The sequence below is a fragment of the Ciconia boyciana genome, chromosome 15, assembly GCF_034638445.1.
Source record: "Ciconia boyciana chromosome 15, ASM3463844v1, whole genome shotgun sequence".
Classification (NCBI taxonomy): Eukaryota; Metazoa; Chordata; class Aves; order Ciconiiformes; family Ciconiidae; genus Ciconia; species Ciconia boyciana.
In genome coordinates this window covers 4,220,259-4,233,384 of record NC_132948.1, presented here as the reverse complement: position 1 = coordinate 4,233,384, position 13,126 = coordinate 4,220,259, and the positions used below count along the sequence as shown (strand labels likewise).

The window sequence follows — 13,126 nt, the reverse complement described above, 5'->3', positions numbered from 1 at the left end:
TGAAGGCTGCGGGGGCCCTGTCTGCCCTGGTCCTGCCTGGCCCTGCCTGCCCCGGCCCTTCACCTCCCCCGCTTCCCCCCCAACGGCCAAGCGAAGACGGCCCCTCGCAAGCTCCCCGCCCCACCAGGCCCTGACTGAGCGAGCGCTGCCAGGCCCGGCCCGGCACGGCACGGAGCGGAGCGGAGCAGGGGAAGCCGCGCGCCTCCCAGCCCTCCTGCGGCACCAGCCCCCTCAGCGGCAGGCAAGCCGGTCAGACTGCCACCTTCGGCGGTTAAAACCGTTAACCACCCTCTCCCCCGCCCCGCTCGGAGGAGTGACGCACAGCTGACATCCCAGGGGGCCTCAGCACCGCCCTGAGAGAGGCCGCGCCTCATGACGACTGGGCTTCCGCCAGACCGGCCTCGGGATTGGCTGAGGCAGGGGCCCTTGGCGCGCGTCATCGGAAGTGATGGTCGCCGGGATACGCCCTTCGCTCTGTTCAAACCTGGATGGCGGTAAAGTGGGGCGGCAGGGGGGAGGGCGGCGCGGGGCGTTGTGGGGTGGCTGAGGCCGGGGCTCGCGCCGCCGGCGCTGAGGAGAGGCCGGAGCGGCGGCTGTGGCAGCGCGGGCTGTTGTGCCGCGGGCAGCGGCTCCGCTAGTCACAAAGGCCGCCGTCTGGGGGGCTCTGCGCCGTCAGGGTTTGTTTTCCGTCTGGAGCCCTTCCCTCTCCCCGCCTTTCCCAGAAAACACATTGATTATTGTTACACTCCGGATGCGTTCAGGCTTGCTAGTTTTAATAAATTTTGTCTCTGAGGAAGTACAAATGTTGCTTAAATTATACTCCCCCCATCTCCTTTTTTTATTGTCTCTGCTTGAAAGTCCCGGTTCTCTTTTTCAGGTGATCTTTTCTACAAGATAATCTGTAAAGATGTTGAAGTTCAAATGCGGTGCCCGAAATCCGGTAGAGGCAGGAACGATGGAGCCCATCACCAGCCGAATTTCCCGGCTAAATCTGCTCTTTCAGGTAAAGAGCATCTGGCATGGGATTACTGATCTCGGTTTCAGCTGTGCCCATATCCAGCGTATCAAAATACAGTTTTGCTTGTTTGTGTGGACACTCAAAGCGTGGCTGTGTGGTCCTTTGGAGGAAGTGGATGACTTGTTGGAGTTCAAAGTGTGTACCTAGTTTGCACAAAGTTCAGTGGATAGCAGCTGGTCTTACGTTTACGTGCATCTGTTAATGTTTTAGCCTGAGTGGATTTTCCCACATAAAGATGGAATATTGCATTTTGTGTACTGTAATCTGCAGGTTTTTTTGTGGGTGATGTAGCTGAGGGTTTGTCATGAGATGGCTTTACCCAACCAGCTGTTATTTGATCATCTGAGGTTCAGCAGCTTTTCCTTCTGGAGCTAGTATTGATACTGATTGCTTAAACTATTTGTACCATGAAAAAAACCACGTAGTACAATGTCAAGAAAAAAGCCAGTCAGATCGGAGTCATCAGGAGGATGTAGGGAGTTTCAAGAAAGCTGTGATTTGAACTTTAACAATCTTTAAAGGATCGCTTTGTCTAAAAGTAAAATACCTGTAACAGCTATTACAGATAGACATAGTGAGTTGATATATTTACCTCACACTTCTGCATCATTTGTCTAATTTCTGAAGTAGTGATTTTTAAATGGATAATATCTAATCTGCTCTATACATATGTTATTGATTTGAAGGTTTTCATTGTTGTCTGAGACTCCATCTGCTGTTGCTTCTTTTTTTTTTCCAGGGGAAGCCACTCTTTGTGACTCAACAGCAGATGTCTCCTCTCTCCCGGGAAGGCATCCTTGATTCTTTATTCGTTCTTTTTGAAGAATGCAGAAACCCCACTTTAATGAAAATTAAACACGTTGGCAACTTTGTCAAGAAGTGTAAGTTTGTTTAGCCTGATTTTCAGGTGTCACTTTAAAAGGTAGTGCTTAAGAATCTGAATGTTTAAATAATGCTTTAGTTGCTTTGATTCATTAGTGATTGTAACGCAGGACTTTGAGCATCAGACTTTTTGTGGACAGACTCAACATTGCAAAGGGGACCTTGGCAGTCTTAGTAGGGCTGTGTTCAGGTCCAGAAAGGCCAAATGCAAGTGGCTTTTGAAGTACTGTGACTCGAACGTGCATCCTTCTTAGTCTGTACTATATATATTTATAGTTGAGGAGGCGCTTTCTTTAAAAGTGTCTGAGTACTGCATGCAGCAAAGCTCCAAGTCTGCACAATAGAAGGATGTCAGAAGTTGAGAGCAGGACAGTGACTAGAGGTATGAGGGAAAAAAAATCTAGAAAGGACCTTGGTAATACTTGGCTCTTTCAGCTTGATGTAATCTTTTGGATTCCATGTGTTATCCGAAATTTGCATGTGTAACTTGTAAATAGTAATTCTGTGCTTCAGAAATATAATTTCTGATGGAGTAAATATTTTACTGATGATGTGCTCGGATTGGGGGGAGAAAAAAAAAGTTCGTCAGTTTTTCTATTAAGATATACTAGCAAGCCGTTTGGTTAAAAGTAACTTACCATGCCCTCTATAATAGTTCCATCCAAGAGTTTCTAGATATTATTAGCAGAGAGTAATTTTCTGCTAGTCTGAAGAATTTTTAGAACAATCTACAGAGAGCAATTGATTATCACAGTGCATGCTGGTTGAAACTAGTCAATGGAAAACTTGAACTGAATATCTGAAATGTCATGTCTACGGTTATCTGTTAGACAATGGACTAGTGCCTCCCACAGGCAGAGGAGAAAACCCTGCCACTTGACTTGTAGAACTTGGCTGGTAAAGCCCTCATATTTGGAGAATACACTTTGTATTGGTAAAGGACGGTTGGAAAGAAATTAGAAACAAAAGAAGCTATCAGCCTATGACGTTATGAATGGGACAGAATTATGGTTGCTATGGGAACCGTCTTAACATTTCCTGATTCTTTTGTATGTACCATATTTCAGTCTTAACTATGCATTAATACAGCCTTTTTCTAATTCTTATGCATACTGGTTTTTTTAAAGCAGCATATTCTGGAATGATTTACCATTTCTTGAGAGTCTGGAAATAAATGTTTTTATTGTTTTGTTTTATTCACCATTTATGATGTTGTGTTCGTTATGAAATGCTAGTTGGCTAATGTAAAAATAAGTGTTTTATTTTTATAGATGCAGAGACTATAGCTGAATTAAGGGAACTGCAACCCAGCGTGAAGGATTTTGAAGTAAAGAGTGTGGTTGGCTGTGGTCACTTTGCAGATGTTAAAGTAGTAAGAGAGAAAGTTACTGGTGATGTATATGCTATGAAGGTGATGAGCAAGGAGTCCTTGTTGGCGCAGGAGCATGTATGTATATGTTTCTGTTATGACAGTAGAATGATAAAATACAATTTATTGAACATTTCCTTTTTGTCACTACTATTAGAATTAAGTTAAAAAGTATCTTGAGAAGAAGGATCGTCCTACATTTAAATGAAGTAATATATTTGTGTGCAGTTTTGCTGTGTTTAAAAGCCATTGTCATAGACCATGAATCTATTGGGTGAGGTGCCATCCAAAACAAAAAATGGCCCTTGTCTCAAAGAGCTTACCATCTAATTGCAAGAAAACTAAAAACAGATGAAGAAAATACTGGATCAGTATTGATCAGCTTGATGATGGCTTGAATTTTCAGGCAATCTATTCATTAAGGTTTTTTTTATTTTAAAGAGCGACATAGAATGTCAAGAGTGGGTGTGAAGGCAAACTGTGGTGACTGGATTTTTATGGAGAGCCTCTCACTAGCTTGAGAAATGTGTTACTTGAAAACTTAAAAAAGGGATAATGGAGGTTGTTATCATAGTTTGGTGAGAAACAGAAGTTAATCTTTCACTGACAGGAGATGACAAGTAGGACAGAGATACTCCATGAAAGAGCCTGTGAATTTATACAGCAATATCTACATCAGTTGTTCCTGATATTTGGTGCAGTTAAGTTGCTCCTGAGATCCCTTAGCATTGTTTGTGGCTATTAGAAATGAAGAGAAACTAAAATTACTCTTGCTATGGCATAGGTTGATAAGAAAGCAAGGTATGATACTACCTTCAATATGATACTTGCTTAATCTTGTTGAATATGGGTCAGTGAAAGTAGGGAATGTTGATCTAATGAACTAGCAGTATCTCTGTAATAAATTTAATTTCTTGTTGTCTGGCTGCACATCTAAATAATTAAATAGTTGCTATAGGATGATTTCAAGAAAGCCTTGTATTTTAATATCTTACAATGAACTTTTTACTGAATTAGCTGTAAGGTGCTACCCCATATTTGCTCTACCTTCTTTTTTTCCTGTCTGAATCTTTTGAGGTTAGTTTTGTTTTTATTAGGGCCAGTCCAGATGAGGTCAACCGAGAGTGCACTCCAGACTGGTAGATGCTTCACCTGTTTGAAAGGGCAGCTGGCCTTTGCTGCAGGGACTATTCAGTTGAAAGCAAGCTAGACAACAGAAGGTGGGAGGGGAGTGGAAAACACAAAGGAGTAAAATTACTTTTTTAAAGGTGCACATCACAAGGAAATAGCACTTAATATTTTCTGTGTAATTTTTTTGTGATGTGTGCCTTTGGCACAGACTCAAGTTTTCTAAAACTAGGGGATTCTAATGTATTCTAAGTCATTTTTGTCATGATATAACTGAACACTTCCTCTTTTTGTAGGTGTCATTTTTTGAGGAAGAACGCAGTATATTATCTCAGAGCACCAGTCCATGGATTCCACAGTTACAATATGCGTTTCAAGATAGGAAAAATCTCTACTTGGTAATGCCTAGTCCTTGTTTCTTTTCTTCTCTATTGAACATTATTGCCATTGCTATGTTGAAGAACAATGTGATGGTTGAAATGTGCTCATCTTCTGTAAATTTTCCTACATTACGTGCAACTGTTTGATATGTGTCCAGTGTAATATGGAGGACTTGAATGGAATGTCTTTTGTATATATGGACTATGTCTGTTCCTTTAAAATTTTATGTAGGTTATGGAGTATCAGCCTGGAGGGGACTTACTATCACTCTTAAACCGATATGAGGACCAACTAGATGAGAGTATGGTGCAGTTTTATCTTGCAGAGTTGGTTTTAGCCATTCACAGTGTCCATCAGATGGGTTATGTACACCGGTAGGTAAAGATTGCTTTGCATTGCACATAATACTTGATCAGCATCATTCCAGAAAAGGTGTTCTGGAATGATGCATTCTTGATTTATTATTATTTTTTTTAATATATTCTGTCCTCTTTCAGGACAGTATTTCACATGCTGTATCAGAAGAGAAAATTAGAAAATTAATCAGACTCTCAACTATAATTGTAGCTAAAGGCATTAACTTTGATGTAAAGTTCAAACTAATATCAAGAAAGGATTGTTACATATATTTTCTGGAGGCTTAGTAAAAAGAAGCCTTAATGTTGCACTATAAAAAATTAAAATCTTTTCCCAAGTAGTATGGGAAATTAGTGTAATTGTTAAAACTTGTGTGTTGATTGGTGAACAGGGCAGTATAGGATGTTGGAGTAGTTAAATATCGCAGAGTTTTCTAAAGATCATATCAAGGCTTGAAGGCTGTTACTGTATGCGTTTTCAAATCATGTTGGTGTTCAATAAATTTATTCCATTCTGAAGCTTTGGAAATGTTATGAAGTATTTTATGTTCCAAGCAGCTGTACTGGCTGCACTTAGAGCATAGGCTGTGGCTTTCTAATGCAAGGTAGCTGCCTGGATTTGAAAGATGTACAGAATAAGTTGTGAGGAAATTTGGGAAGAAAGCTATATAATACTTCACTGTAACTCAGTTACAAGGTAGGTTTCAAGGTGCGAAAACACCTTTTCTTTCCATCTTCTGTCAATAATTATTAACTTTCCATGAAATAAGAGGAACTTCACTGCTTTCATATTTGCTTGGAAACAGAACAACAGTTGGATATAGGACTCCCACTTGTTAAGGTTTTATGCAACTGAGCACGCGGTTGAGTGTAGCTGAAAAGGGATATCCTGTTATCTAGATGTGACAGTGGGGAATGGTATGGAAAGGTACTGATTGCTTTCTTCTTGCTTACAGAGATATCAAACCAGAGAATGTTCTTATTGATCGAACAGGACACATTAAACTGGTGGACTTTGGGTCAGCTGCCAAAATGACAGTGAACAAAACGGTAATAACGTGGATTTAAAATGGCTTGTTTGGATAGTCCAGTCAGAAAGGGAATGCTAACCTTATATCTGTTCCTTGATTACACCTTGTTCTTCTGCCTTTCTTGTCCAATATGGAAACTATTCACAGTGATATTTTTCCATTTATGAATGGCTTTTCAAACATGAGCTTGAGTAGCTTTTACAGCTCTCAGTAGATATATGTTTGCTTAGTAAAATTTTAATATACAAGGTAAAGGCAAGTCTACTTTTTCATGGTGCTGCATGGCAATACAAAATCATACTTCTAGAGATTCTTGCAACTGTTCAATGCTGTGTTTAAAGAAGGACATGGATTTATAATTGTTCATAACTGGACTGAAAATTGTGTTTGTTGTAACTAAGGTGGCATAGTTTTGAAGACCGGGGAGCTCTTGATTGAAATGAGTCACATTCCAATGTTTTGGGCTTTACTCACCGGAAAGCAATATATTCAAAGCTGTGAATTGGTTGAGTTTTTTTTTTATAAGTTGCTTGTAAATTTAGGTAACTGCATACAATTTCAAGTGATAATTTGAAATTAAGATCTATCTAAGTGAGAATATGAAGTTCTATACCAGATTCCTGTCCTGTTTTACAATTTTGATTTTTTCATAGCATTTGCTTAGTATTGTGACTCTTAATATTCTGTTTTCCCTGTTCTGCCTTTTTCAATGCCCCTCTGCATTGCATTTTTCTTTTACATTTTTTCTTTACATTATCTTTTCAGTCATCTTCAAGTTTTTGTGTTAGTCTGCCTGCTGTTTTATTTCATTCTTTATACCACTCAGTGCAAAAATCATTGCAGTTTTGGCTCCTGAATTACCTTTTCTAAGCACTCCAGAAATTCAAATAGTAGTACTTTGATGATGAGCACAAGGTAAAAAGGTAGGGATGGCACAGAATGGAATGAGGGCAGGGAATATTTCTCTAAATTTGAGTATTTTTCAAATTTCAGATATGATGTCCTTGTTAATACTAGTTGAAGCAGTAGTGCTAGAGTATGTATACTGCTTAAAACATCAGTGTTTAGTAATTCTGTGCTTTTTAGAATGCCACTTTTCTGCTTCAGCTGTTTGTAGTTTCTAGTAACAGTTAGCTCTGATAATTCGACTTTTTTTTTTATACCAAATAGCTTGCTTTCTGTTTGTTTATCAGCAGTTTCCTTAACCGTGCACCTTTTTGCTTAACAGCCTTGCTTAAAATTACTTAAAATTCACTTGGAGGGCTGAAAATTGTCTTATTTAAAAAAAAAAAAATGTTTTATTACTAAGATCACGATGAACAGAAAGTGCTGTAATTTCACTTGGTATATCTTTGCGTCTAGGTAAATGCCAAGCTACCTGTTGGCACACCTGACTACATGGCACCAGAAATGCTAACGGGGTTGAATGGGGATGGCAAAGCTTCTTATGGTCCAGAATGTGACTGGTGGTCCCTAGGAGTCATTGCGTATGAAATGATTTATGGAAGATCTCCATTCGCTGAAGGGACTTCAGCAAAAACTTTCAATAACATCATGAACTTCCAGGTAGAGAGAACTCCTTCCGTGTTCTTGGGTAAAAAGGCTGTAACTAAAGATCATGTTTTTACAGTTGAAAAAAGAAGCTTATGGCTGTCTCTGTCATGTTCATAAAATATTTAGAATATATGCTTTATTTTGTTTTTATATGCCTCCATATTGTAGATATCAAGTTATTTTTTGTAACAGGTGTTTAAAAATAACCATCTGCAATGCATGAATTCAAAAAGATTTAGCTGTCCATCTTAGGCAACTATAATTGCAGCATCTCCAAAGTAATCTAGAAAAGGGATTGAAAGGATGAATTGTGGATTGATAAAGTTCCTGAATCTTACTAAGTGTTTCTGGATAGTAAAGACAAGGGCTAGCTATGAAGAGCTGCAGAAAGGCTTGAGGATATTGAGTGTGTGCATGATTAAAACATCACGTGAAATCTAGTGTAAATAAATTTAAACCAATGCATACGAAGGGAAAAGTATCCCAACTTTACCCAGTGGTGGGCTCAAGAACAGTATCTTCATGTTATAATCTATGCAAATGTTGGTTTAGTTCTTAGTCCAAAAAGCAGCACATAGAATGGTAAGAGTTAGTAGGAAAGAAAAAGAAAAAAAAATCAAATCATGTGTAGCTGGGAGGAAGTGATCAAAGTATAGTTGCCTATTATCTCTTCTAATATGGGAATTAGGGGCATCAAATGAAAGTAGCCAGCAGTAACTATGTTACAAACAAAACAGGATACTTCATGTAGCACATTCTCATGCTGGGAGCTCTTTGCCGTAAGTTTGCACCTACTGAATGTCTATATGGGTTCAAGGAGTGACTAGAAAAATTCACGGAAGAAGAATCCATTGAGATCTGGCAAATACAAAGACTTCATCCCTGGTTCAGAAAATCCTAAGCCACAAATCCTTGGAAGTTTGTGAGAATTTTCTGGGGAAATGTCTTGTTTTACTCTTCCATTTGTGTATGCCGTTGGCCATTGTTCAGCATAAGATGGTGATCTGGGTCTACCATTTGTCTGATTGGGTATGGTTGTTCCTATGTTCTTATCTTTACTGCAGTAATTGCATATAAAAGCCTATTTGGAAATAACGCACAATACTTTTATTTGTATGCTATAAATAATTATCCCTTGTGCATGACGTATCTCAGGGTAATGAAACTTAATCTTACTGTTCTGGAACTGTTTTCCTACTGAGCAGAAATCCTTTTCTTTCTAATGCAGAGATTTCTGAAGTTCCCAGAGGATGTGAAAGTTAGTAGTGAATTTCTTGATTTGATCCAGAGCCTGCTTTGTGGGCAGAAGGAAAGGCTGGGTTATGAGGGACTCTGCTGCCATCCGTTTTTTTCTAAAATTGACTGGAATAATATCCATAACTGTGAGTAGAATAATACTGCATTTATAAACAATTTCTGTTTCTTTGGGTAACAAGAAAATTTGTACAATGTGAGTATTTAATTGTGTTTGAATTGAATAATTAATCTGAAACAGGATTGTGTCCTGGAGCAGGTGTTTTTAACAAAACAATTAATTTTGGTTTTTGGATGGATATGTTAACATCTCTCAGGTGAAAATTGTAAGGTAAGATGAAGTTTAATACAATTCTATATGAATTTCTGAAGCAATTGCCATATTACTGCAGGCACTAGACTGGAAAATCAAAATGGTCTTTTCCATGTCTTTCCTCAGATTAAAATGCATCAGTATGTTCTTTCAGGCCTTTTCCACCTCAGTTTGCTTAATTTTGGCTTAATCCTATTATTTTGTTGTTGTATCTTCAGATTTCTCTCTATCATTGCTTGTGATCCAGCTTCATTTAAGTTTGTTTGGGGTTTGGTGGTTTGTTTTGTGGTTTTGGTTTGTTTGGTTTTGCTTTTGTTTTTTTTAGCTCCTGTAGGTGATGAAATGTCAGTGGTCATAGGGGCATTGGAGTTTTTCCTCAAAGTTAATATGGCTAATATATGATTAATTTTTTGTCAAAAATCTGTTCATTCTACTAGGAATGGAATAAAATCAGTGAAACAGATAATTTTCTATGCAGAAAATTGTTTATAATACTATGGAAGCAATGGAATTTAGTATTTGGAAGTACGGAGGCACCAGCTCCATGGCAAAAGCAAATATTTCGGAGAGTGTCAATGATCTGTGTATGAGTGCCTGACTTGTGCTGGATAGTATTTTAAATTATTTGGACTGTAAGATTATCTGGGCAAGGAACATGTCTGCCTTATATTCTTTATCAAATATGCTGTAAGAGCAATGATTGTGCTCCATTGTGCTCCATTTTCCATGATAAATTGCTAAGTCAGTGCTGCTACTTTTGATGACTATCTCAGTGCTTCAGCTGTCAGCTCCACAGAATGTTTACTCAGTTTTCTGTTGATTCATTAATTTTAAACTTGTGGAGCTGCTGTTCTGTTAAATTCCATTGTTTCTGCCCTTTGAGAGCCATTGAGCCTTGAGTCTTTTTCATCATTTTAGCATACATTTCCCAGACTTCAGCTCACTCTGCCTTCTTTCCCCAGAACCTGCCTAAGCCACCAGTTTCTGTTTCTGAGATTTTTGTATTGCATTTGTATCATATTATCTCAGATCTGGAAAAAAATGGCACGTGAGCGTATGTTCTGGTGTTTCCTTGGCAATCGTCTGTCCAGTATTCACACAACTGCACAAGTTAATTGAGTGTTTTGCCATTTCATGTGACAGCAGTGATATTGATGAACAAGCTGGTAGACAGCCCTGATGTCATTATAATGTTGAAATAATCATTCGGGATTTTTAAAAATCCCATTTCTGTCTGCAGCTGGCCAGTGGATTGCATCATTCCCTGTACTATCCGGACCTACCTACTGCGAAGATTCACGCAGTTTTGACCCCTGACTTCGTTGTTATGTCTCATACTTCATAAAACCCCACTGTAACTAGCACAAAACACAGCAGTCTTCTTGCTTTTAGTAGCAGATTCAATGTATCACCTATTGCTTTGCTCTCTGCAGTGGTTCTCCATTTGCTGGTTTATTCAGGGCAGTGTTGCTGTCATTCTATTCAGAACCCTTGTTGGGTTTGACCTGGGCTATCTAAAAGCTAAAAGTTTCTTTCTTATCTTGACCTCCGCTGATAGTGGTGTTTAACTGGAGCAATGGCAGCCTGAGAAAATTAGGAAACTAGTGAGTGCTGGAAGAGGTCATAGGATTTAGATTTAAATTAAAGAATCTCACTCCCTCAAGTTAATCTGGTCAAAGATTTTGAGGGTATGGAATGTTGGACTCAATGATCTTAAAGGTCTTTTCCAACCTAAATGATTCTATGATTGTTAACTTAATTCTTTGTCAGCACAGTCACTTTCCTCTAGTCTATAAAAGCAATGATGTTATTTCTATTTCAGACTGAGAAAGGTTGGGAAAAAATTGGTGCCCTTGCCTTGCAGGTATTTAAATTATCATGCTGGGAGCTCCAGGATAACCATTCTTAATGCACCGATTTTGGTTAAAAATGTGTCATTAAGGGGTTTTTTCAGTGTTACATTTTGTTGTTATGGTAACCTATGAAACACTTGACTTTTCAGTAAACCCCTTCCCAAAAGATAGTTGCCTCTAAAAAAGCTCCCAACTTCCTTGGGTTCGAGTAGCGTGTGTCTGTAGAAGCAGCTCTTAAGTTACAGAAACAGAATCCAACCATTAAACCTAAGGTCAGGTCTCTCTCAACAGGTAATTTTCCCCTTCCTTGGAGTATTGTACTGAAACATATTTATAGGTTTTGCTCTCTGTATTTGTTGATTTCTGCTATTTAATGACTTCTAAAGCTTCTAAAAAAAAAAAAAACAAACCCCCAAAACAGACACCACCACCATCCCCCAAACAAAAGAAAACAAAGCTAAACTTTTGAAAGATTGTGTTGATTTACTTGACAGAATTTTCTGAAAAGATTTTGGAATTTATTTACCTAGAATAAACATATTTCTATCTGTGTTTCAGCTAAATGATCAGGATTTTAACTGGAAAGCTGATAACAGAACTACTTGAGTACTTGATAAGTATCTGAAATCAGAGGTAGAGAATGGGGGATGACATACTTGAGTTATCGGCAACAAGGTTGCAGTCTATATAATTGGGGATTTTGTTAATCACCTTTTGTTATTTGAAATCCATAAAGTACATCAGCTGTTTAATTTGGAACCAAATATATGCCTGCTGAAGGCTACTGAGAGATGGTCAGAAGACTTTTATTGTCATCTAAGTGATATATATGTATAGGATAAAGAATCTTTCATTTTAAGAATTGTTTTGTAACTGCAGTCCAAGAGGTCTTGAAAATGGAACGGCATATTTGGACTTGCATGAGGAAACTATATATATGAGAAGAAAAGAATTAATGTCTTGTGCAAACAGAAGAACTTGAGAAAGTGTTGAAGACTGATTTTTAGGCTGTCTTCTGCTATTAAACAGGCAGGAACTCACATTTAATTGTTCATAAGTCCAAGACTCTTCTTTATCCTTATGAACCCAAAGTTGTAATTCAGTGTGTTTAACAGTTAAACATTGTGATGTTTCATTTAAATGCTTGGCTTCAGAAAAAGAGTTGACTTCTTTCTCTAAGTGGAGATCACTTTCATGTCAGCTTGAAGATCACTTAACAGAAATGTATGTGTTGGATCATTGTCTTGACAGAACAGAAAAGATGTTAAGATAATATTGTATAGATTGGTTAGAAGTAGTATAATGCCCTTTTTTTAAGTGGTCTTAGAGAAAACATCCTTAAATTACATCACTTGGACTTTCTATTTTCCTTCCATAACACTTTACTCAAACAGGCCTCTTAAAGCTTGAGGAAGAGTAATGCCTAACCTACTTAAAAAGGCTATATGGATGCTTTTCCTCAGAAAGCATACATAGATTACCTTGTAGATCAAGAAAAGACACATTTTTATTCTTAAGAAATGTTCTGTATTTCCTTCAAATTTCCTATTTCAGTTAAGTCTTTCACTGTCCCAGGGGAAATGCAGTATCTCTCTTCTGAATTTGCATGAAAATATTTTGAAAGGATGGAAAGACCCGATTAAAGCAATGTTCCTTGAACTAGTCATAAATACATACGCTAGTGCAAACTTTTAAAACAAACAAACAAAAAAGCTTCTTTCCATAAGAGACATTTTATCTAATCTTAATGATAAACTGGTTAAAGTACTGCAGTGTATGTGTGGTGGTTTTGATTTTTGCTTTTTTCTTTTTTTTTTTTTTTTAAACTTAGCAACCTACAACACCCCCTTTTCCTCTGAAAGTCATTCTTTGGAACAGATGGAAGAGGGTTACATCCTTCCACAAGTGGGGAGGTATCTAGGCAAGCAATTGGCTTTTTTAAAACATGCAGTTCTGTACAAGATACTTTAAATGGTAAACAGAACAT

General features: G+C 38.2%; 1 protein-coding gene across 8 annotated transcripts in view; it reads left to right on the top strand.

Moving 5' to 3' along the window:
* Nucleotides 1-451: 451 nt before the first annotated feature.
* Nucleotides 452-13,126, top strand: part of CIT (citron rho-interacting serine/threonine kinase) — a 75,958-nt gene continuing 63,283 nt past the window's right edge. For 7 of the 8 annotated variants that reach the window (XM_072879828.1, XM_072879825.1, XM_072879823.1 and 4 more), the window contains exons 1-9: nt 452-494; nt 878-1,003; nt 1,758-1,899; nt 3,172-3,347; nt 4,694-4,795; nt 5,010-5,152; nt 6,091-6,184; nt 7,528-7,731; nt 8,948-9,101. In XM_072879828.1, the coding sequence (XP_072735929.1) occupies nt 908-1,003; nt 1,758-1,899; nt 3,172-3,347; nt 4,694-4,795; nt 5,010-5,152; nt 6,091-6,184; nt 7,528-7,731; nt 8,948-9,101 (1,111 nt within the window). In that variant the 5' untranslated portion in view covers nt 452-494; nt 878-907. Of the gene's footprint in view, nt 495-570; nt 678-877; nt 1,004-1,757; nt 1,900-3,171; nt 3,348-4,693; nt 4,796-5,009; nt 5,153-6,090; nt 6,185-7,527; nt 7,732-8,947; nt 9,102-13,126 lie in introns of those variants that run through there. The other variant, XM_072879822.1, reaches the window with a different exon arrangement.